Here is a 23,422-nt window from a genome sequence, read left to right as displayed (position 1 = left end):
CTTGGCTGTCTCCTCTCCTGCCACAATGTTGTCTCATAGCTTGTTTTTGTTCCCTGGGTGGGATGCAAGCGTGAAGCTTCCTGCACCCATTGCCTTGCTGAGCTGCTGTGCCTCAAAACCCTACAATGGGCTCTGCAGCCTGAGCACAGGGTCTACCAGTGCCTCCTGTGGACCCAATGAACCTAACCAGACCCGGGGACAAGCCTGAATTTAGCAATTTCACAGCAGGCAAGGCCCACCCGGTGGCTGTTGCAGCACCCTGGCTCTGCTCCACTTCCTGCGATTGTGCAGCTCCCCATTACGAAAGCAGCAGTGGAGGCTGACACCAACTCCTCGCGCTTCCTCCGGGGGAAGCTGCTCGCTTCCGCAGCACTGGGGGCTGGCGTGTGCGTGGTGGGTGCTGGGTGCTCACCACATACACTCTTCTCCAAGAGTGCTTTTGCACCTTGAAGAGGGGTGAGAGCAGAGCAGCAGCCCTGCAAACCCACGCTGTGCCTCAACAAGCCCCTCTGCGCTGCCAGAGCCACAGGACTTCCCCTGCATGCATCTGAAAGGGACTGCCCCCGAGCCTGCTCTGGATTTCACCCACAAGGCTCCCAGCCCCAGGTACAGCCCCCAGCTTTCACCCAGCAGCCCAGCACCTTGCCAAAACAACCAGAGGACACAGTCACACACCATTAATATTTATTTGGACTCTATTAATAAGGAAGCTATTAATTATTATTCTGATCCAATTTGATGCTATCCCTACTCATTGCAAGGGAACTGGACTAGCTGACTTTAAGAGGGCACTTCCAACCCAAAACATTCTATATGACTACATGGAATATCCTGCAGTAGGACAAGGAGATCTCTACAAGTACCACTAAGCTGCACTCTGGCAAAGACACTGCTCACCAGCTCAAAGTGTTTCTGTTCAGCCCAGAACCACTGACTGCATCACCAGCCAGCACAGTAAGGCTTGGCACACAAGGACACGGCTTTGAAACTGTCCTGTGGGCAGGAAAGCCTTCAGAAGAGTTAGCAGCTCTGCTGCTCTCTGAACATGCTGCCTCAGCAGTCTGGTTCACAGCATGCCTGCTCCCTGAAGCCCAGAAGCCTGCAGGAGATGAAAGGCTCAGCCCTTACAGTAGGCAAACAGCACACAAGGCTCAGGAAGGACTCCACATTACCTTCTCTAGCCAGGCTGGGAGCTGTGGCCATGGCTCAAAAGCTAGCAGGAACAGGCGACGTGCTGGGTCTGTCGCAGCAGCAGGCAGGATTACTCCTGTGAGAGCACTGAAGGTCAACTTGCTCCCTCACACCTAGAAATCACATAGTACTGCATGATTAAGGTGCAGTGACACGGGACATGTGTTTGGGGCCACAACACAGACTAAGAAGTGCCTGTTCATCTCCAGCTGGGCAGTGAAGAAGCAGGGCAGTGGCCTCCACCGCCAACTGCATCCAGTCAGACCAAGTACTGGCACCTCAGCCCAACTGCCACCACCCTCCCTGCCACAGCCCATACCCACAAGCCACTGGGTGCGCTCTGGGCTGCAAGCCCGATGAGCAGCTACAGTGAATTCTCAGAATTTCCTGTCCCATCTCAGATGGAGCCTGATAAAAATGTCAGAACGATTTCTCCCTGGTGAACCCTCTGAGTTGCTGGCAATCAGGAGAGTACTCAGAAGAAACTGCTTGGATAGATAATCTGTTAGTGCAGCTCTGTCCCTGCCCCACAGGATGCCCAGTATCATCCCAAGGAGCAGGATGTAGCATTGATCACATCTCATTGGCATGGTGCTGCTGGATGAGAACTCTGTCAGGTTGTTCCACCCACTCCTGACCCTTGGATTTCCATGGCACCAGCACTGCGGCTGGCAAAGGGTCACTCTGGGGCGGGCCTGGCTCGGAGCCTGCTGCTGGCGGAGGGTCAGAGGATGAGTTGCTGTTGAAAGATCTGGGATCGGAGTTAAGTGGACTCTGTCCCTCTTCCCACGACTGACTGAGGTTGACCGACAGCAAGGGGTCTCCAGGCTCTGGGCTGAAGCCCTCCAGCTCAGTGTCATGCTGCACATCAGGTGCTCCGTGGATCGGAAACTCGCGGATCTGCCGTGACAGCACTGTAAGAGAGGTAGAGCCAACTCTGTCATTTCCAGCCTCCCACCCTCCTGTGCTGAGCATGGAGCCACCACAGAGCCCAGGAGAGAGGATAAACTGTTTAACCAGAACTTCCTCTTCCCAGGGGAGGCGGGGAGAGGATGCTGCACAGCTGCCAGGCACAAGCACAGTTTGTGCTCCAAGTGGGACCGGAACTCTCCTGTCCTTGCACCGCCCCTGGCACAGGGCCCTGCTTCCAGGCAGGTCTCTGCAACAGGGCTGAGGAAGAGTCGAGAGCTGGGGCGAGACAGCAAGCCAAACCTAGTGGTCACCCCAGGCAAGGGGATGCTGAGTTGGAAATGCCTCTGAGTTCAGGCTGTCTCTAGGGAAGGTGCTGTGCTTCACCAGGAGCCACACCTCAGCTCCAACCTGGGCACCTCAGCCACAACCTGGGCACTCACCCTTGAGCTCCTGCTGTGGCTCTGCGCTCCTGGGCAAGTGGATGCTGGGGGACAGAACGAGGCAGAAAGAAAGAACCACGATCTGGAAACAGAAAGATCAGCACAGATCTCAGCAGACGTGGACAAGCATCACTAAATGCCTCTCTTCCAAACTTGTGAGGACAGCAGAGACTCCTCCACAGACACTGGGGTCAAAGCCACTTACCATGGTACAGGTTGTTCTTCTGGTAGTTTTGGGGGCAGACTGTCTCACCAAGGCCTGCAGTTTTTGCAACTGCCTGAGCAGTGACCTGCAGGAGAACAGGAAATGCAGGTTAGCATAGCAGCGGGACCTAGAGCTGCACACTTCCCTCCACCCTCTGTAGCTAGGGACAGGCCTCAGTCCTGAGAAGAGGAAGAGCCTTCCCCACCACAACTCCTGCCAAACCAAACAAGACAAACTCACATGTTCTGCTTCTGCAGCTGCTGCACCTTCTTCTCCAATTCATGGTTTTCAGCTGTGCAGGCTGCCACCCTTCCCAGGAAGGACAAGAGGCAATTGGAAAAACAGAGAGATTTTGTTGGTCAACAGCAGAGACTTCACATCAGTCACTACCTTTGCGTGGCTGGGGCATATAAAATTGGTCCTGAGGTCCACCTGGTATCACCTGCTGGAAAGCCCAGAGAGCACCACCTCATACCAGATATGGGGATGCATGAAGTTGTGCCAGTCCTGCAGAGAAGCAGTTGACTAACCCCTATGGATGCTCACTCCTAGTGGCACACCGGCCCTGTAGATCTGTGACATTAGGCTGTATGACTAAGTAGTCTGACCTGGAAACACATTCAACCCAGCAGATTGGCTATCTGGCTTAATTACAGCAAGCTCTGAGCCATCTCCACGCACAACAGCACCAGGCACGCTTTACCCTGATGTTCCAAATCCTCTGTAGAGAGCTGCTGCCCCACAGGTACCTTCTGCTCAGGGTGGCATGAGCCAGCACCCAAACAGCACAGCAGCTCATGACAGGCACCCCTGTTCCCAGACCTGGAAATGTGGTCAGCACAACTAAGGCCATGCAGGAGGGAAGAAGCCATTCTGTGACCCACCAGGTCATGTATTCATTCCCTTCCCATTGTTATCAGGCACTGAAGGTCCTGCGCACCAAGTACTCAACCAGATTTCTTTTTCTCCTCTATACCAGCCTGAAAGTTCCTGGGCACCAGGCCCTTCCCTTACTGGCCTTGAAGTTTGCAGACACACAGCCAGCTCTGTGTTGCTGACAGCTCTATCACAGAGCAGGGAAGCACAACAGCACAGAGTGCACTGTCCACAATATCAAGCAATTAGAACGTCCTAAGGGACACCTTGGGAGTAGAATTTCTACTGGACAGCTCAGTGCCTCTGCTCAGGGACACATCTACCATTGCCTGCTTCCTCCCATGATGGAAGGAGAGACTAGCACCCTTTGTATGATTCCTGAATCTGTGTTATGATCATTATATTAATACACAGAACTGTCTATTAAGATCTGATCCAATCTGCAGAGGGCACATGTGACTAGAAATTTTAAGTTAAGGTGTATTAGAATGCAAGTCATTAGAAATTGTAAGTTAAGCTGTATAATAAATCCTGGACTACACTGCTTATAGACTGTACTACATTGATTCTGCTTGTAGAAAAACTGTGCCAATCTAATCATAAATCCTTGCTGTTACTAATTGTAATATGATAGGAAAATGAAGTTCTGATTGAAATTACAGTTCAGTGCCATCATCATTCTGCCAAGGACCCCTAAAAGAACATAGAGGTCCCCTCAGTGTTGGGTGACACTGCTGTGATCATACCTGTTTTCCAGGCCATCCACATAGTTCTTCCTCCGGCGACGACTATCCTGAGCTGCTTGTTTGTTCCGAATCTTACGACGCACTTTCCTCAGAACTCGCTCTTCAGCCTGCAAGGATCATATTTCATTAATAGCAATCTCAGGGTGCTGACAATCCCACCCTCTCAGACTGTGCAGACATCTCAGTGCCCAGCCCGAGAGGTCCTTCCCACAACACTGAATAAACTTCAAGGCAAACCCAGGCCTGCGGATGCAGTCAGCAGCTTCCATGACGTAGCAAAAGTAAGGCATACCTAAGGGAAGTGAAAAGCACACGGCTCACAAGCCGGAAAGGAAAAGGCAAGCAGGAAAAAAATAGCTGGAGGCACTTGTGGTGTAACTGCCTCCTGCAAACAGCCATGAGTAGGGAGACTGACAGCAGACAGAAGCTGCTGTGCATATGGACAACACCCTGGACTCAAAAGGAGGAAAAGAACACCAAGCCCAGATGAACACCGCCCTGAACACAGCACCTGGCCAACAATATTCTCATCAAGGCACTCTCCTGTAGTTTCAAGTACACTACCGGACACATTTTAGTGATCTGCTTGGTTCTAGTGAGGACTCACTTTGGTCAGTGGCAGACAGGTTGGTAATGTAACACCTTCTTTCTCCAGGAGCTGCTTCTCCTCCTCAGTCAGGACCAGCTCTGGGAAGTCAGACTAGAAAACAGCAAAAATATACTACTGAGAATGCAAAATACAGGGAGTCCACCCCGGGTGCAAGAGGCCATGTAGCAAACACAAAGAAATGGAATCAGCTCTCCCAAAGCAGTGTCATGCTTTCCCTTAGAGATATCCCTCACAGGAAGCAAGTCAGAAGAGAAGGGGACATGTGAGCAGAAGCAATGGCTGGGGTCCATAGGCATGGGAGTCAGTACCTGTTCAATGGCGCCAGGCACAAGCTGGGGTTCATCTTCCACAGCAACAGCAATAGGGGAACTGGTGCTCTGTTCCAGTGCCTTGCTTGTGCCTTCCACACCAACCCATGCCCCTGGGGAATGAAAGACAAGTCAAATGCTGGGCCTCAGTGAGGTAGCACCTGACCAGCCAGTTTTGAGTAGCATGAAACAGCAATTTTACAGCAGCAGAAAGCCTCTACTCTTGGCTCTCTTCATCACTGGACACCCACCAAAACCAATCAATATGCGACTGCTTTTCTCTTTTCCGCCTGTAGCCAGGGCAGAAAGAGTCCATACACATCACTCACCTAGCTCAATGGTGACATCTCCTTCTGCTATATCAGACCTCACACTTTCCAGTGCAGGCCAGTCCTGGTGAAGGGAGTAGTTATGATCAACCTGCACAATGTCTTGGCTGGCAAAATTGCAATGGGACAGATGCTGATCATCAGAAATGCTGCTGTCATTGTTGGCAGGCAAATAACTGAGCCTGTCTGGTTCATCTTCTAAAGGCCTCAGCAGTGAGCTGATGAAGTCATCCATCTCCTTGTCCAGGAGCTGCAGAGGAACAGCTTTTACTCAGCAGGGAGACAAACCTCCTAAACATCAGCTCAGCAGCAATTCCTCACAAAGAACTCACCTCAGGCATTGGCAGGCCCCAGTCTTCCAGCAGACCATTCTGCTCCCCTGGGATTTCAGGGCAGGGAGCATCATCCTTCAGGAGAAAGTCAAGCAGATCCATATCTGCCAGGGCATCCAGTTCCTCTGGGCACGACATCTGAAAAGGACACCCTAAGTGAGCACAGGCACAATGGGAGACATCAGCCTTGTTTTAAGGTGTCCCTCAGACCCTACAGACAAAGTATTCCCATTAAATGTCAATAGCAGGCATGACCAGTTCACAAGTACTTCTCCATCCAGGCTATAATAGTGACAACCGGTGACAACAATACAGTAGTTTCCCCACAAGGTTACTGCAACCCAGCCACAGGAGCCATGCTCCACCCACAGCGTAAAAGCTGCAGGAAAGAGAGGAAAGGTCAAACAACCCCAGACTTAATGGTGTGGAAAGCATGCAAGATTCTGCTGTTCCCCAGAAGCCTGAAGGTACCATACCCCCTGGTCTGCAGCCAGCAGGGAGAACTTCCCATCCCAGGAAAATTAAGAACAGTCACTGTTTAGGTTTTAACTAAAGGGATTCTGTTAATGATTAAATGATGATCAAGTTCTAAGTTATCAATGACTGAACAGAAATTAAATGGTAATCAGATGGTGATTAAGCGATCATTGAAGCACAATTAATGAGTGATTTAACGAACCAAAATGATGACTTAGTAATTCAGATAGCTGTCGAATGCTGTACTATTTATTGCACTTGTAATAAATAGATGGATATTGCAATAAATAAATAGATGAATATATATATGAATGTCACTAGCACACAATATACCTTTAGTTTGAAAGTAAAATGCTCCTTATCTCACTGTAGAGATCTGACACTGGTAGTGTCTCTCAGCCCTGAGGAGTGGCCTGGAGAGCCGTCCCTGCTGCCAGGGAGGTCAGGGCCCGGCAGAACGAGAGCAGCAGAGCTCAGTGGCTCGAGGCAGCCACAGGTACACAGAGGGCAGAGTGAGAGACTTGCAGCCAAACACTGCCCTGGCGCTTGTGCACCTGTGTGGCTGTGGCAGCCTTAGCTTTGTCTGGTCCCAGCTCGGGCTGCTGCTGCTATGTCCTGACAAGACATGGCCCAGGAGCCTCGGTCCTTGAGGAGATGTGGCCTCGCATGGCTCCCACGGGATCAGCCCGGCCGGCTCGTGGGCGATGCCTGAGCCAAGGCACCGCTCAGGCTGTCAGAGCACAGGCATCCATCGCACGTCTCCATCAGCACTCCTAAGCTTTCACATCTAGCTGTCAAGTGTCACAGTCTGGGAAAAAAAAAAAACAAACAGAAAAAATAGAATACTACCTAAACCACCTGAAACCCCGCCCAAAACCAGAGGACCAGGGCAGTCCCCAGACAGGGCTGCTGACTGGAAGGAGGGCTGTCAGCAGAAAGTGGAGCAGCAAGAGGAGGAGGAGCTGGGCAAACCCGGGCAATACCAGGGCCCATGGCTTCCACACACTCGGAGGAGATTCCCCGAGGGAGCGTGCGCCGGCAGGGGCAGGACGGGAACAGGAGGAGCAGGTGCGGCGGAAGGGTGACCGAAGCGCAGGGGCCGGGACATCCACCCGGGAAGAACCAAGCAGACCCTCCCAGCCTCGGCCGGACCCCGAATCCCCTGATCCCCGAACCTCCTGGACGCTCAGAGCAGCGGACCCCGACCCCTGGCCGTGCCCAGCGCCCTCCCTGCCCTCACCTCAGCCCGGCCGCTCCCAACGCACCGCGGTGACGTCACCCCACCTCCCGGCGGGCCCCGCGCGCACCGCCCTTGCCCCACCCGTGCTGACGCCGCGGTCGCCCATTGGTTGGGGATGGGGGGGCGCGCGTGGGTGGCGGGAGCGCGCGCGGGCGGCGGGAGCGCGGGGCGGGAGGGGGAAGGATGGGAGAAGAGGGGATGAGAGAAACCCAACCCAGGGTTGAGGGGTGGGCGGTGGGTCCGGGGTCATGCGGGGCTCCGGGGGTGTCCCTGGGCAGGCGCGCGCCCTGGGGGTGCGGTATGAGCAGCGGGCGGAGTACGGCCCCGCTGCGCGGGCGCAGAACCGTGCTCAGCCCCGGGGCGTCGGGCCGGGCCGCGCGGGTACGGAGCAGCGCTGTCCGTGGGAGCGGGATACCCGTGGCGCGGTGTCCGGGTGGAGCGCAGCCCCGGGGCACCGCGCGGGGCCGTGCCGTCTCACCCGGCGGCGCGCCGCGTCCCGGCGCATGCGCGGCGGGGGGGCGGGAAGCGGGCGGTGCCGCCCGCTCAGCTCCCCTCAGCTTCGCGGGGCCGCCGCGCTGCTCCTGCCCGCGCAAAGGTACGGGGACGGGGGACGGAGGACGTACGGTGTCCCGGTAACCGGGGAGGGGGGGCTGCGGAGTGGGGTCCTGCGGACCGGCAGCGCCCTGGCTCTCGGGGGGCTGCCGGAAACGGATGTCCTGGGGACCCTGCCCCGCACCCCGCCCGGTAAATGGCGGGGAGGCAGGGAGGAAGCAGCTTCCCGGTTACCGGGTTTCCCTGCTCCAACCGGGGCTTGTCCGCGGGGCTGCGGTGACCCGGGGGCTTCCGGGGTTTATTCTAAGTTTGGTGCATGCCCAGATCGCCCCTGGGGCCGGCGCCACCCGAACACCGACGCCCACCGGAGGCTCCGGGGCAGCACGGGCTGGCGCGGCCACGTTATCCCCGGCCACGTTATCCACGGCCCTGCCTTTGCCCTGCCCAGGTCCGGGCCTGGGGTCCGCCCCGGCCAGGCCCGGGCCAGCATCCCCACCTCGGGGGTCCTTGGGGACCAAACTGGAGAAGCCTGGCCGTGGCCAGCCGTCCGTGGACCGTGGGGCAGCCTTTGAGGCAGGCCAGGCGCAGCTTTTCCCCCGGCACCCCGCCCACCCTGCCGGGACGTGGGGAAAAGCGGGTGGCAAGGGTGTCTGTGTCCTGCTGCGTGGTTTTGGGTGGGGACACGAGGGCACAACTCTTCCCATGGCTACACCGAAGCCGGGGAGGTCACCGCAGTATTTCCCACCAGGACAGACAGCTGGCCACGGGACCCGGGATGGGGCGCTGGGGTGGTTCCCATGCAGGGTGGGACCGGCCCTAATCGGAGAAGGTCTGGGGCCACCACCATGTCCCGGACCAAGCAGGGGGAAACAGTGCCCTATTCTCTGCCTGCTCCTTCCCGGATCCTGCCTGAGCCCCTGCAAGCTCCCCATCCCTTTGAATCTACCGGCAGGATGTCTACATGCTTCTGCCGTGGCTTCATCGCTGGCTCTTAGACCCATATTTGGTAGCGATAATTGTTTACTCTCTTCTCTATCCCTGAGCCTCGCTGCTTAGAAGGGGAGGGCACATATTTTTGGGATCTTTAGTTTTGCCAAAACCTGTGAGTTTCCCTGTAAAGGGTCCAGACCACCTGCCTCTCCCTAGGTCATGGGGTGAAACCCCCCTAAGTGTTAATTTGAATCTGTGATGATGCATGGGGAACACCAGCCAAACTGCTCAGTTTGTTTGCTGAATGGCAGCGGCAGGAATCTGGTGCTTCCCAAAGTGACACATCCCATTAGATTTAGGGAAGGGGGAGTGGGAAGGCTGTATAAAGGGGAAGAGGGTCCTGTGGGGTGCCCTTCTTTTCAGAACTGAGCTTTGCTGGCTGCTGAGTGAAATGACCCCAAAAAGCAGCCATGCAGTCTCCTCTCTTTCACTTTTCTGCCTGTCCAGAAACACAATGCTGAGCAAGTTGCTTGTTGTGGCAAGTGTGGGTGCCTGGATCAGGGCACCCAGTGCTTTCCAGAGGCCATGACAGCATCCACTGCACCTCAATCCCTGCTTTTGGGATCTTGTGCTAGAGGGCCAGCTTGCTAAGAGTGTAGGAGAGGCTGTGGCTGGAGTCCCTCTGGCCCCCATGCCTGCCTTTGTCATGGGCAGTCTAGAGGTGCCATGATTTGTGCTCCCTGCCTTTGGAGGTCAGGAGATGCCCAGCAGGAGCAGACAGGATGAGAGATATGTGTGAAATGGGGGGAGTTAATGGTCAGAGCTCTTCAGCTTGGTGCCTGTGAGCAGGCAGGCAGGCAGGCTGTGGCTGTGATCCTCCAGATCCTATGCAGAGCAGGGCTGCCCTCCCTGCAGGAGTGAGAGAATGCTCCTGTCCTAGCCATGGGTAACAGTGGAGTGGTCACAGGGATGCTGCGTCTAGCCTTGACAGCCAGTCATGCTCTCCAGGAGCAAGCCCAGCCTTAGCTGGAAGAAACTGTCATCCCATCTGACGTGGACATGCAGCTGGGAAAGAGGAACTGGGCTGAATGGTCTCAGCAGTGTGTGACACTAAACCAGCTGAGACTTCTGGCTCAGTCTTCCCGTTGGTGCAGGGCTGAGCCCTGTGTACCTCAGTGCCTGCTGTGGCAGTGTATGCTGGTCCTGTACTGGAGAACGCAGGAGAACAGCCAGACCCTGGTCTGGCTTCTTACCAGCTTAATTTTTGACCCTGTTGATGGTGCTGAAGTACACATGCTGACATGCCAGCCAAACCACTACTGCAGGCATTGCATTTTGGTGGCCTGGTGTCTTCCTGGCTGTGCCAGTGACTGTACTGACTGGGCTGTGCCTGTGGAAAACCCCAACACTGGGATGGTTTGCAGCTGATAAAGCTTCCTGCAGCCAGCTCCCAGTCCAGGGCTGGTCTGCAGTAGGGCCTTTCCTAGATGAAATTTGGTACTGCCATAAAAAAAGGAGAAAACCTAACCTTATGACCAAGCTTCTTTCAGAGTACCCCTTAAGTGATAGCATAATAAAAATGGCAGAACTGTTGAATCTGAAGATTTGCAGCTTGTTCTGGAAACTCATCACAAATATTCCGGCTGTCTGCAGTTTAATTTTGGTTGATTTTTTTTGTCTTTTAAGGCACAAACCCTCCCCTGTAACCTTTACGTCAGGAGTGAACTCGTCTGACAAAAATAAAGCAATTCCATCATGTGACCAAAAATTCACTGTCAGTGGTCCCTGGCAATGACATGGTGGTTTCTTGGGTCACACACTGCTGTCTGCCCACAGCCGTGCCTGCACTGATCCTGCCCTCAGGCAGAGCCTGGAGGCCTTCACCACTGTCTTGGTTTTGCTCACCTTGCCTTGGTTTTGCTCACCTTGCGTGGGGTGAGATGGAGGAAGCCACAACAGCTCCTGGGGGAAGTGGTGGGACCCCATCAAGGTTACTCCCTCATCATCTTGGGATTGGTTCAGAAGCGTGCCCATGGTTCAAAAAGGGTTGCACACAGCTTGCTATAAAATGCAGAAGTGTGTAATCCAGCTGCTCCAGTGCTTTATCTGACTTTGCATACTGACAGTGTGATTGAGAGTAGGTTTGACTGAGAATGCATTTGTTTCTCTGGAGGTTAGCCAGCAAAAATTTGTTGTGTGTTCACTGAGACTTGATTTGTTTAGGTTTTTTGTTATTTTTTCTTTATAGGGGGACAGCTTGAATTTCACTGTCCTTTTCCTTTTTTCTGGTTTGCACTGCCAGGCTCCCACGCTGTCTCGTTTGTTACATTTACTCCAGATTTTCTCTCTCCACGTGGTTCCTGGAGGGGAGAGGTCTGTAGGGGCTGAGCTCTACATTGATGCCCTCGCACCAGGGTGCGGATTTGCAAACCTTGTGTGATTGGTTGCCACATTTGCTGACAAACCTCAGTCCGGTTTGAGGAGGTGTCCTTTTGCAGCAGAGTGTTTCTGCTTTAGACACTGCTGTCAACAAAGTTCAGCTGCTAGAGCCTGGACTCTTTCCATAGGATATGGAAATTGAAGTGAACCATCTCCCTTTTCTATGAGGTCTTCCTTGATGTTATCAGCATCTTCCCTGCTGAGCTCTTGTTCTGGGGTGACAGCTCTGTAATTTTTTTTAATGTTTGGGAGGGGGAAGGCTTGAGCAGCCATCTTCTTATGGGGTCTTGGAAAGCACCCTGTGAAGAGTGTACTAAGGGGTGCCTCTGTGTGCAGTGCCTGGTTTTGGGTGGCTTTGTGAGGGCAAGAAGCAGATGCAGAAATAGTGGCAGATGTCCTGGCTCCTCTCAGTTCCTCTCTACTGTCCGACATCCTCCACTCCTTCCTCCATAGTCTCTGACCTTGTCTTGTCAGTGACATGTTCTCCTTTTCCGGCAGAGGGATGGAAAGCAGCTTTATGCTCAACTTGAGAATATTTTTAGATGTAGAGAAGTTGGCCTGGTGACCGCAGCAGCCCGCCCTGCATATAAAATACTTGGAAAACCCTTTCCATGACAGAGTGTTCCTCGTTTGTTCAGCTCCACAGCTTTGCTAGTGCTTCTGGATAGATGGCAATGGCACAGGCGGGTGCCTCTGCCACCTCCTTCCCTCTGATGATGGGCTCCCTCACTCCGGAGCTGAAGTGCATTTCATTCCTCAGCAGCAGAGACAGTGGGGGCCACGGGCCTCCGCAGAAACATTGCAGAACGGCTCAGGAATGCAGAGCTGGAGCCGCTCCATGTGCTGGCGGAGGCGGCACGCTCCTTGGTCCCTGCCTCCCACCCTGCACCACCAGCGTGGCTTTATGGCTCTGCAGGAGCAGGGCCCCTGCTCTCCGACTTGCTCCTGGCCAAAACTGGACCCAGATCCTACCCCTAGGCTGCTCAGGTCTGTGTTTGGGAGCAGCCTGCACTGGTGTACCCCCTCCCAGGGGTACTGGAGCTGGCAGTGCCAGGCAGGGATGCACAGACTCACCAAGTGCTGCTGCACTGCGAGGAAGGCTGCCAGCACATTTTACCCAGGAACCTTCCCAGGCCACACTGAGGATGCAAGATCAGCTTTCCCTGACAGCCATAATAGGAAGTCTGGTAGGAGCAAATCAATCTAAAAAAATAAGCAGATGTACATCCCACCAGTGCTCTTGCATCTTCCCATCACAGGAGTTTAAGGACAAGGAAGCCTGGGTCAGCAGAGCTGGGGACTCCCTCTGTATGAGCAGGGTCTCAGGGAGGGGAAAAGGCATGTCACTGCTAGAGAGCATTGGGTTGGGACCAGACAGGGATAGTGAATGCTGAGAAGGGCATGGAGCAGTCGGGCAGGACTTGGTAGAGACCCCGAGGTGTTTGGCAACCTGGGAAAGCACTGAAAGCTGTTTCACAGTGGGTAGACACAAAGGGAAGGGCTCTTCCAAACTGCATCAGGGAACTGGGGCGCTTATGGATGACCTCCTTTTAATTTTATTGCTTCTTTCAGCTTTTACTCTGCAATACAACTATTGCAGTTCTGATTAGGTGTTATTAAAGCTGATGATTTGGAGCTGTGTTGAGAGGCACTTGCTCTGAAGCTGCTCTATGCAATCCTTTAAGTCTGAACTCTGCAACTACCTGAAAGGAGGTTGTAGTGAGATGGGGGCCAGTCTGTTCTGCCATGCCTGCAGTGAGAGGACAAGAGGAAACAGCATTAAGTTGAGACAGGGAAGGTTCAGATTAGATATCAGAAAAAAGAAAAATGTCACTGTTAAGGTGATGAGACGTTGGAATAGATTGCTGAGGGAGGTGGTGGAGTCACCATCCCTGGAGGTGTTTAAGAGGCAGCTGGATCTGGTGCTATGATATGATCTAGTGATTTAGGGGTTACTGTGGTGGTGCTACATGGGTGGTTGGAGTGGGTGATCTTCCAGCCCTGATGATCTTCCAACTCCAGCTGATCCTTCAAGCTGGACCCAGCTTGAGTCCTTTTTCAGATGTCATGGTGTGGCTCTTGTATGCCCATACAGTGAGATCTGCCACAGGTGGTCCCTTGGCCTCCTGTGCATTGTCCTGTGCCCTGGGTTGGTGCAGTATCTCGTGCCATAGACCCTGATATCATGAGCATTCCTTCAGTGTGAGTGGTGCTTTTCCCAGGTAATTGTATTTAATATGTGAATTCAATGCCTGGTGCCCTTATCTTGCCTCCCAGTGCAGCTTCAGGCTTTTGTGTCCCTCTATGTTCAGGCTGCCTGCTCAGCACAGTCTGGTGGCAACATGAGGAGTCCTGATAGCTGGAGCAGGACCTCACCAGCTCTGAGTCAAAGCTTGGTTTTCCTCTTGTGGCTTCTGTGTCATGGTAGGTTTAATTATAACCCCTTCCATCATGCTCTCAAAGCTTATCTAGTGTGCTCCCTTATGCTCACTTCCTCTCCTTGGCAGTATCTCTGTGGGGTACTAGCTGCTGTCACACCCACAGGCAAGTAAAATTTTCTTTAGGATCTTAGGACAAGGAAGTAGGGGTCCCAGTGCTGGTCCCAGGGACCTCTCACAGCCTCGCCAGCACAGGCTGCACCCCTTACTTGCCACTGGAGGCTGAGTCCTGGCTTTCAGGTGCTGCTGAAGGCAGAGGGAGCAAGCACACTGCACACTGGTGGGGTCAGCAGTTAGAGCTCACCTGTCTGTCTCTTCTGGCAGGTGACGCAGGAGTGGGGACAGCCCAGCCGCCACCATGGTTGCCCTCTCGCTGAAGATCAGCATCGGCAATGTGGTGAAGACGATGCAGTTTGAGCCCTCCACCATGGTGTACGACGCCTGCCGGATGATCCGTGAGCGGGTGCCCGAAGCACAGATAGGACAGTGTAAGTCCGTGGTGGGACTGGCTGCCATGCCAGGGCTGCCTTGGCTTCGCTCCTGGCATTTCACTGGTCTCCATTTTCTTTTCTGTCTGGGCCTCTCTTTCTGGCACTTTCCCAAGAGAAGTGATGTGGCAGGGGGAGTGGGGTCTAAGTCCTCTAGTCCAATTGACATAAGGGTCTGAGCTTCTCAGACTGTCTTCTCAACATCCCAGAAGAACATTTGTGTGTTTAGGAGTTAGAAAACCACATTTGGAAGTGAAATAACTCTTTAAGCAATTTGAGTCCGCTGCCCTTTCCGTCTTTGCTCTTCTGTCCTACTTGCATTCATCACAACTAGCTAAGGCTACGTGGGTTTAAACAGTTGCAGGGGTTATGGCAATCATTAATAAACCATTGGAGTTAATTTTTCCTTTCTTGGGATATATATAATCTCCACTGGGTCTGTCTCCCACTGTCAGCTCTCTGCCAGACTCATGCTGGTGCTCCTTTACTTTTCTAGGCTGCCTCAGCTCCAGTATTTTCTTGCTGCCGCTAGGCTCACAATTTAGCCTGTGGCTCATCAGCTCATGATGTGACTCACGCCTACACAGATGTGGCCTCTACTGATGTGCCTATGGCTGGGGGGTTGGAGCTCTGGGACACTGCCTCAGGGGCTCTCCTGAGTCCCTGCAACCCTTGGAAGTGGCTGTGCCACAGAGGAGAGACAGCAAAGTGGAGGTCAAGAGTCGTGGGAAGAGGAGGGGGAGTACAGCGACATCTGGGAGCAGCACATTCCTTGAGGTTGAAAGGAAATGCCTTCTCACACCATGCCCGGCTGGTCAGCAGTCCAGCAGACCATGGCTTTCAGCTTCAGCAAGGGACTGGATGTCTTTGGATATGCAGGGCTGTAGTGGTGTTGGAAGGAGCATTGCATTTCCTGCTTCTGGGTGTGAGCCAGCCTGTTTATAAAAAAAGCAGCAAGGGGAAGGCCTTAAAGGGAGCTTCTTATTCCTGCGTTCCTTTTCAGTTGCTCACAGCCTTTCTTTTCCTATGTGTTCCTTGCAGCTTTTACTTCTCTTTGCTCTCCTTACACATGGGCAGCCTTTTTGAGCTGCCCTGTTTTTTTGCCACCTTTGGGCTGGGGGAGCTTTGGTGTAAGTTTCCAGCTCTGGTCTTACTCTGACTCAGGAAGTGCCTCTCCCCGCCCAACCCACGGATCTGGGGCAAGTAGCTCAGTTTTCAGTGCTTTAGATTTATCCTCTTGGAATTTGCTTTGAAAACAGTTTGGGTTTTTCTTATTGGTTTGTTGTTTTTTTTTTACTTCCAAAATAAAATGACAAGCTTTCATGATTTTTCTGCTCCCTGTTCAGTGGGATCCTAACAGCAGTGTTAGCCAGGCAGGCGCAGGGCGGCTCAGGAATTTGTCCCTCCCCAAAGAGAGCTGCCAACAAGATGACGAGTTATAAACATAGCCAACCAAGACAGCCTGCGGCGCAGGATTGTTGCAGAGGTGGAGAAGGACCTTTCCAGGGCAAAGTCAGGCGTGGTCCTCGCCTCTTGCTTCATGAAAACAGGCTTGTCCCTGTGTGCCCAAGCTGGGAAGCCACTGCCCAGGCTCCAGCAGCAGCCCTTTCACCAGGTACACTACCCCGAGGGAGCAGGATTTGGTGAATGAGATCTACTCACCACCTCTGAAACTTTGTAAGCCTTGAGCCTGTTCTCCTTCGGCTTCCTCTTCTGCAAAAAGAGGAGTCCTAGCTGCTCTAGTCCTTTAAGATTCCATCATTAAAGTTGTCTCTTTGTATCTTTTCAAACTGTACTGAGATGTTCTTTTCAAACAGAGAAGATGCAGACCCTACCAGAGAGTATAGAGAGTACTCAAAGTGTGGATTGCCTAGATTTTATAGACCAGCTCCCAGCACCCTTCCTGGTGATCTCTAGCATTTTACTGCCTTATTTTCACTACTACTACACATTGCACTGGAGATCTCAGAGAGCTGTCAGCCACAAGTGCAAGCTCTTCCTTCTGTTGTGTCTCTCAGTTCCAAGTTCAACATTGCGTAGGCATGCTGCAGATGATTTTTTCCATAGATAACTGTGGTAAAACTTCAGAGCATGCATGCCAGCTTTGTTTCCCACTCCTTAGGTTTAGGCTCCAGTGTTCACAGGGCTGCTGAGCTTCATGCACTAGTGAATGAATCCCTGGGCTCAGAGTGGCATCATGGTGGTCCTGTGCTGCTCAGGACTACCCTGTCAGAGACTTTACCTGTTTTTCAGCCAACGATTTTGGGCTCTTCCTCTCGGATGAAGACCCAAAGAAAGGAATCTGGCTGGAGGCTGGGAAGGCTCTGGACTACTACATGCTTCGCAATGGGGTAAATATCCATCCCACATCCTTCCAGCTGCATCCTTTGCTCTGTGGTTGGATGTCTCGCCCACAGCGTGGAGGTGGTGTGGGTGCCATGCTGCCTTGCATTGTGTCCTGAAGCATGCCCTGTCACCTCCACAATTGCACCAGGCGGGGGGGGAGCTGTTGGCCTGATGGTGGGATGTGGGTGCCCTGCACTGGTGGCACTGCTTGTAGCTGTGCTCCGCTGTGCCTGCAGGATACCATGGAGTACAAGAAGAAGCAGCGGCCCCTGAAGATCCGCATGCTGGATGGGACAGTGAAAACAGTGATGGTAGATGACTCCAAAACTGTCACGGACATGCTGATGACAATATGTGCCCGGATTGGTGAGGACAGCAACAGGGGGCAGAAGGGAGGTGGGGAGAGAATGGCAGAAACTGACAGGCTTCTGGGGAGCAGCAGCAGCAGCTCTGTAGCCTGGCAGCAGGGGTGTCTGAGGGGTGCGTGACACTGGGAAGGGGACACTGCTCTGCACCACTGCATTGCTCAATGCTCTGTGTTTGGCAGAACAGTCCTGCTGAGTTCGGTTCTTTGCTCTCCTGCAGGCATCACTAACTATGATGAGTACTCACTTGTACGAGAGATCATGGAAGAGAAGAAGGAAGAGGTTACTGGCACCCTCAAGAAGGACAAGACCTTGCTACGAGATGAGAAGAAGATGGAGAAGCTCAAGCAGAAGTTGCACACAGATGATGAGTGTAGGTGCCTGGATCTGCTGGGAATGGGGTCAGCCAATGGCCCTGGGAAGGGGAGCAGGGACCCCTATGAGGGGAAGAGGATGTGGATGAGGCAATATGTGACCACATTCCTTAGAATATCTCCTTCCTGGGGGCCCAGGGCAGAAGGGTGAGAGCTGGGATCCGTCAGGCAGACATCTGTTTCTCACTCAGCATAAGCAGCCCCAGGGCTGTGACCAGCCACGCCTTGGTGCCTGTCCCTGCTCACACCCTGGCATTATCTGCAGTGAACTGGCTGGATCACGGCCGGACCCTGCGTGAACAAGGCATTGATGACAACGAAACACTGCTGCTGCGGCGCAAGTTCTTCTACTCTGATCAGAATGTGGACTCGAGAGATCCTGTGCAGCTCAACCTGCTCTATGTGCAGGTACAGCTTCCCAAAGCTCCTGGTTCCACTGCATCCTGACAGCCCCTGACGAGGCTGGTGGCTGAAGGTTTTGTCAGGAGCCATGTTGGGGGGTACTTTGGGATTCCCACTTAAGTCCTGGGTAAGAGCTGATGCTGGCAATCCCAGCCCTATCCTCTGTGTACTCCATAGCTCCCCAGGGAATCCCATGTCTGCTCTGTCTGGTAGGAACCATCCTGAAATCTTGAAGCTGTTCCTTTCCTAGGCTTGATGCCTGTAGGGAGCAGCCTGGTTCTACATACTCCTGTTTTTCAGAGCCACTTTTAAGTCTGTAAAACATGTTGTGCTTGATACAGAGGAGAGCAGTGACAGGACTGCGTGGCTGCCCAGCCCACAATGGTGTCTTCTATTCCCACACAGGCTCGCGACGACATCCTGAATGGTTCCCACCCTGTTTCCTTTGACAAAGCCTGTGAGTTTGCTGGCCACCAGTGCCAGATCCAGTTTGGGCCACACAACGAGCAGAAGCACAAACCGGGCTTTCTGGAGTGAGTGTCCTGAGGAGCCCCTGGGCTTGGCTTGAGGCAGCTGGAGCAGCTTGGCAGCACCCAGCACCACACTGTCTTTTGAGGCTCTGGGTGCCTCTGGTGCAGCCCCTCTACTCCCCACAGCATAGTGCCCAAGCCTAAGAATCCACACCAGCTGTGAGGGGGTGCCAGCCCCCCATCCTGCTCCCTCTGGCAGTCCTGTAACATGCAGTCAGCTGCTGTGGGGGTTGCCCCAGCCTTGACACTGCACAAAGAGCATTCTCAGCACCTTTACCCCACTCTTAGCTAGGGCAACTCCAAGGACAGCTTTCATAGCTGCAGCAATCTCTCCACATTCTTACTGCTTCCAAAAACTTCCAGATTGTGCCCTGGCAGGGGCTTGTCTGAGGCTTTGGGTTGGTCTTGTTCATAGTCAAGGACAGACACTGGCTTTGAGCTCTGCTGCTAACACTCACTTGGCTGTCTCTTGGCAGGCTCAAGGATTTCCTGCCCAAGGAGTACATCAAGCAGAAAGGAGAACGCAAGATCTTCATGGTATGTGCAGTGGGGAGCTTGATATCTGGACTTTATGTTCCTTCTCACTAAAGGTTGAGGTACTCCTAACTGAGGAGGCAGCACTCAGTAGTCTGGTGGGTGAGAAACAGGAGCAGGAGCTGTAGGTGGGCAGACAAGGCAGCTCCTGAGGTCTCAGGGATCAGAGGTGAGGCAGGGGTTGCTGGTGGGGTGGGGAGAGCCCAGAAAGGCTGTGCACTGGTGTCAAGGCAGGAGTGTGGAGTTGGTGCAATATTTTGTCTTTGCTGTTGCAGGCCCACAAGAATTGCGGGAACATGAGTGAGATTGAAGCCAAAGTTCGCTATGTGAAACTTGCTCGTTCCCTCAAGACCTATGGAGTCTCCTTCTTCTTGGTCAAGGTAGAGCAGCAGCCCCCTGGGCCCACTTCAGATTCACCAAATTCTTCAGAACCCATCTGTTGTGTCTCCAGCTGCTTCCCCTCAACCTATGTTGCTCCACTATTTTCTGCATCTCCTCTTGCATTTCCCCGTGCAGTGCCTTCCGGCTCCTTGGTTCATGCTTTTTATCATTGTCAAGCTACATGCGATAATTGTCATCACAGAAAGTGTGGCTTTGTGGGTGTTTTGGTAGCTATGGCAGACCTCAGATATCTCTGCCTCAATGGATCCATCCCAGCAATAGCCCACAGCCCTTCTCTTGTGGCCCACAGGAGAAGATGAAGGGGAAGAACAAGCTGGTGCCACGGCTGCTGGGGATCACTAAGGAGTGCGTGATGCGTGTGGACGAGAAGACGAAGGAAGTGATTCAGGAGTGGAGCCTGACCAACATTAAGCGTTGGGCAGCCTCGCCTAAGAGCTTCACTCTGGTAGGGATCATCACTGATCCCCCATGCCTCCTCCCCACTGGTGTCCCTGTAGGGGTGCTGCTCTCACTCCAGCCCCTCTCTTGTCTGTTGCTCCGTGGTGGCACAGCCTTGCCCTCCTCTGGTGCCTCCCAGCACTTGCTTTTGGAGGCTGGTGCTCTGGTGCTTAGTGCATACCAGAGGAGCTCAGGATGGCTGCCAGTGCCCTGCTCCGGTGCTACCCTGTGCCCTGCTGTTGCAGGATTTTGGAGATTACCAGGATGGTTACTACTCGGTGCAGACAACAGAAGGGGAACAGATCGCTCAGCTGATTGCTGGCTACATCGATATCATCCTCAAAAAGGTGAGGCTATGCTGAGAAGGGCAGTGATAGTGCCTCTCCAGAGAGACGTACAGAATGTGCCTTTCGGCTGCCTCCAAACAGCCATTGGCAGACAGTACTGCTGTGAAAGCTGGAGGCAGAGTGGGGGGACCTTGTGACCCTGGTATGGTGTCTGGGCTGCAGGAAGAGGGGAGGGCTTGGTGGTATCATTTTCTCCTTCACTTTGCAGAAAAAGAGCAAAGACCACTTTGGACTGGAGGGTGATGAGGAGTCCACTATGCTGGAAGACTCTGTGTCTCCAAAGAAGTAAGTCTTCCAGGAGCAGGGCAGCTGCCAAACAGAAGTTGACTGGAGAATGTGCTCCAGCGAAGCTTGCAGCACAGCAAGGAGGAAGGGGGAAGAGCTGCCACTCCTACAGAGCCAGCACTGCAGGCATCCCTTTACCTGATATTTCTCCCCATTTCAGGTCAACAGTCGTGCAGCAGCAGTTTAACCGTGTAGGCAAGGCAGAGCTGGGCTCAGTGGCCCTGCCAGCCATCATGCGGACAGGGGCTGGAGGGCCAGAGAATTTCCAGGTGGGCACAATGCCACAGCCTCAGCTGCAAATCACCAGTGGCCAGATGCACCGAGGACACATGCCTCCTCTGGTAAGCTCTCCTTGTGCTCACTATAGGGCACTAATTCTGAGAGTTGACTGTCAGGCTTCTGTGGACCAATCTGTTTGGGTCCATGATGAAGCATTGTCTTGCTGTGAAGAGCAGGGGCTTTGTGCCATTGGCCTTGTGTGCTTGCTGGCCTGGCTAAGCCAGCATCCTCCTTCACCTTCTCTGCAAACTTGAGCTACACCCCAGTGATTTCATCTGGCTAGTGACTGCAGCCTCTCATTCAGGTTGTGACTGGACAGCCCCACTAGGTCTGTGGTTTGCAGCAGAACCCAATGCCATGTTTTGGTGCCCCCATCTCCTGTGCAGCTGGAGGAGTGCTTGGAAAAGGCCACGAGGAGGCCGATTTCTTTTGTCCCATGCAGCCTGGTGTGGGGGCTTGCTGTGAAAGCCTTGTGGGGTCTCATAGCATCTTCTCCCCACTCCCTGAGAGCTGCTTGACTGTGAGAATTGATTGTAACCATGGTGGGATGAGGCATTTTCCAGTGGGAGATGCAGAGGGGAGACTCCCTTTTTGCCAAGTGCACCCACTTTGGGGAGACCTACCTAGAGCAGTGCCATCAGCAGCACATCGCAGGGTAGCGTTTGACCAAATATGTAGTCCTACATTCCAAGCCTTTGGCATATTTCACTCAGTCTATCTCTGTGTTGCAGACCTCAGCCCAGCAAGCCCTGACTGGCACTATCAACTCCAGCATGCAGGCTGTGCATGCAGCCCAGGCCACACTGGATGACTTTGAGACTTTGCCACCTCTTGGGCAGGATGCTGTGAGTGCTGGGTGAAGGTGGGGTGCTGGGGGTGGACCTTGCTGGAAGCTGGGCTGGGTGAGGCTGGCCACATTCACAGAAATGCTAGCAGCTCCTGGGAAGATCTGCTGCCTGAAGAGAGATAGGGTTGTATCCCACTCTGTGGGCAGACATGGAGGGGACACTTGGTCATGTTTAGTCAGAGTGGACTAGAGAATTTGGGTGGTTACATGTCTTCCTTCTCTTTTCCTTATATCCTCTTCCTTGCACTTCTCTGTGTGAGCATGTGTGCAGCTACCCACCACTTCTAGCACCTTCTCCTGATCCTGTTCTCCCCATTCAGGCATCAAAAGCTTGGCGCAAAAACAAGATGGATGAGTCAAAGCATGAGATCCACTCCCAAGTGGATGCCATTACTGCTGGCACAGCCTCAGTCGTCAACCTCACTGCAGGTATATGGAGAACTGAAGTAGAGGGAATGCCCCAGTTCAGGAAGACGCTTGTCTGAAAGATTCCTTCTGCTCCCTGAAATGAAAGCCACATCAGTGACAGATGTGGGGATGCTCTTGGAGCACCACTTGGAACACATCCCAACTCCTCTCTTCCCTGTGCAGGGGATCCAGCAGACACAGACTACACTGCTGTGGGCTGTGCTGTCACCACCATCTCTTCCAACCTGACGGAGATGTCTAAGGGTGTGAAGCTGCTGGCTGCGCTGATGGAGGACGAGGGAGGGAATGGGCGGCAGCTTCTGCAGGCAGCCAAGAACCTGGCGAGCGCCGTCTCAGACCTGCTGAAAACAGCACAGCCTGCCAGCGCTGAGGTGGGGAGATGGAGGGGCTGTGGGATCAAGAGGAAGGGGAAGCCAGAGGAAATCACTGAGTGAAGTTTTAAGGCTTGGTCATGAGCCTAGTGTCAATTTTGCCTTGTTCCTTGCAGCCTCGCCAGAATCTCCTGCAGGCTGCTGGCCTGGTGGGGCAAACCAGTGGGGAGCTGCTGCAGCAGATAGGGGAGAGTGACACTGACCCCCGGTTCCAGGTGAGTGCACCCAGCAGCAACCAGGGACACCCATTCCCTAAAACCATTGGCCTTTTCACAGGACCTCACAGGAGGGGTCCAGACTGAACAGTCACCAGTGCCCAGTGGTGACTTTGTGAGAGAGGGGACAGGCCATTGCCCATCTCTGTCTCTAGAGTGATATAACACCTCTTACCTTGTGGATTCTGTGTAGATACCAGAAAACCGGTGTGCTTGGATCCTACCTGCCTCTGAACCAAAGACGGTAAAACAGTCCTGTAGGCTTGGCTTGGTGGTCCCTGCCATTTCCAGTATGAAGGGGGCTCCTCTGGGAACTATCATCTGAAATCTTTGGAGAAGGGTTCTTGCAAAATTCTACTTTTCTGGTGGTTGGATCTCAGAAGTCCATGCACTCGGGTTGTTGCTGGAGCAAGTGCTTCTCTGGAGATCACCCCTTGCAGCTACCTCAGCTCCTGCCTGCTGCTCCCTGCCTGTGCGAGCTGCCTGCCTGCCCCCATCAGGGACCCAGTATGGGTGGAGCCTGATGTGGCAGCTTTTTTAAGATGAGCTGACTGCCAACTGGCTTGCTTTCCCGTGATTGCTCCTTCCAGCACAAAGGAGGTAGCACACTGTGCTGAGGAGGACAATCCAGATGTATTATAGAGCAAAATACTCCAGAAAGAAGGGGTTTCTGTTCATGGCAGCCATGCAGCTTTAACTGAGTAGAGAGGCCTTGAAAGATATCCAAGAGGAGCAGAAAAGCTCG

At 53.5% G+C, this 23,422-nt stretch overlaps 2 protein-coding genes across 7 annotated transcripts in view; one reads left to right on the top strand and one right to left on the bottom strand.

Annotated features, from left to right (window-relative positions):
* Positions 1 to 667: 667 nt before the first annotated feature.
* Positions 668 to 8,173, bottom strand: CREB3 (cAMP responsive element binding protein 3). Of its 5 annotated transcripts, none has more exons than XM_086869208.1 (11): positions 7,881 to 8,173; positions 6,760 to 7,234; positions 5,950 to 6,087; positions 5,618 to 5,867; positions 5,289 to 5,401; positions 4,978 to 5,070; positions 4,371 to 4,477; positions 2,989 to 3,057; positions 2,749 to 2,833; positions 2,544 to 2,625; positions 668 to 2,105 (listed from the first exon to the last, which is right to left on the bottom strand). In XM_086869208.1, exons 3-11 carry the CDS (start codon positions 6,085 to 6,087, stop codon positions 1,765 to 1,767), a joined length of 1,278 nt encoding a protein of 425 aa, XP_086725334.1. In that variant the 5' UTR covers positions 6,760 to 7,234; positions 7,881 to 8,173; the 3' UTR covers positions 668 to 1,764. The 5 variants fall into 5 exon arrangements, with proteins under 5 accessions (XP_086725334.1, XP_086725333.1, XP_086725331.1 ...); XM_086869207.1 differs by having other exon boundaries at positions 8,082 to 8,173; XM_086869205.1 differs by having other exon boundaries at positions 7,667 to 8,164.
* The window catches only part of TLN1 (talin 1), a 34,624-nt gene continuing 19,326 nt past the window's right edge, over positions 8,125 to 23,422 (top strand). Inside the window, exons 1-18 of one of the 2 annotated variants that reach the window (XM_086869203.1) lie at positions 8,165 to 8,261; positions 14,350 to 14,513; positions 16,767 to 16,864; positions 17,096 to 17,225; positions 17,445 to 17,597; positions 17,864 to 18,006; positions 18,406 to 18,533; positions 19,007 to 19,067; positions 19,340 to 19,444; positions 19,756 to 19,911; positions 20,150 to 20,251; positions 20,460 to 20,536; positions 20,697 to 20,877; positions 21,547 to 21,660; positions 21,983 to 22,091; positions 22,254 to 22,462; positions 22,579 to 22,677; positions 22,871 to 22,921. In XM_086869203.1, the coding sequence (XP_086725329.1) occupies positions 14,384 to 14,513; positions 16,767 to 16,864; positions 17,096 to 17,225; positions 17,445 to 17,597; positions 17,864 to 18,006; positions 18,406 to 18,533; positions 19,007 to 19,067; positions 19,340 to 19,444; positions 19,756 to 19,911; positions 20,150 to 20,251; positions 20,460 to 20,536; positions 20,697 to 20,877; positions 21,547 to 21,660; positions 21,983 to 22,091; positions 22,254 to 22,462; positions 22,579 to 22,677; positions 22,871 to 22,921 (2,046 nt within the window). In that variant the 5' untranslated portion in view covers positions 8,165 to 8,261; positions 14,350 to 14,383. Of the gene's footprint in view, positions 8,262 to 14,349; positions 14,514 to 16,766; positions 16,865 to 17,095; positions 17,226 to 17,444; positions 17,598 to 17,863; positions 18,007 to 18,405; positions 18,534 to 19,006; positions 19,068 to 19,339; positions 19,445 to 19,755; positions 19,912 to 20,149; positions 20,252 to 20,459; positions 20,537 to 20,696; positions 20,878 to 21,546; positions 21,661 to 21,982; positions 22,092 to 22,253; positions 22,463 to 22,578; positions 22,678 to 22,870; positions 22,922 to 23,422 lie in introns of both variants that reach the window. The other variant, XM_086869204.1, reaches the window with a different exon arrangement.

This window comes from Cyanistes caeruleus, chromosome Z (assembly GCF_971803275.1).
Source record: "Cyanistes caeruleus chromosome Z, bCyaCae1.hap1.1, whole genome shotgun sequence".
In the NCBI taxonomy this organism is placed as follows: domain Eukaryota; kingdom Metazoa; phylum Chordata; class Aves; order Passeriformes; family Paridae; genus Cyanistes; species Cyanistes caeruleus.
The sequence above is the reverse complement of the archived record's forward strand: the minus strand, read 5'-3'. Positions and strand labels throughout refer to the sequence as shown.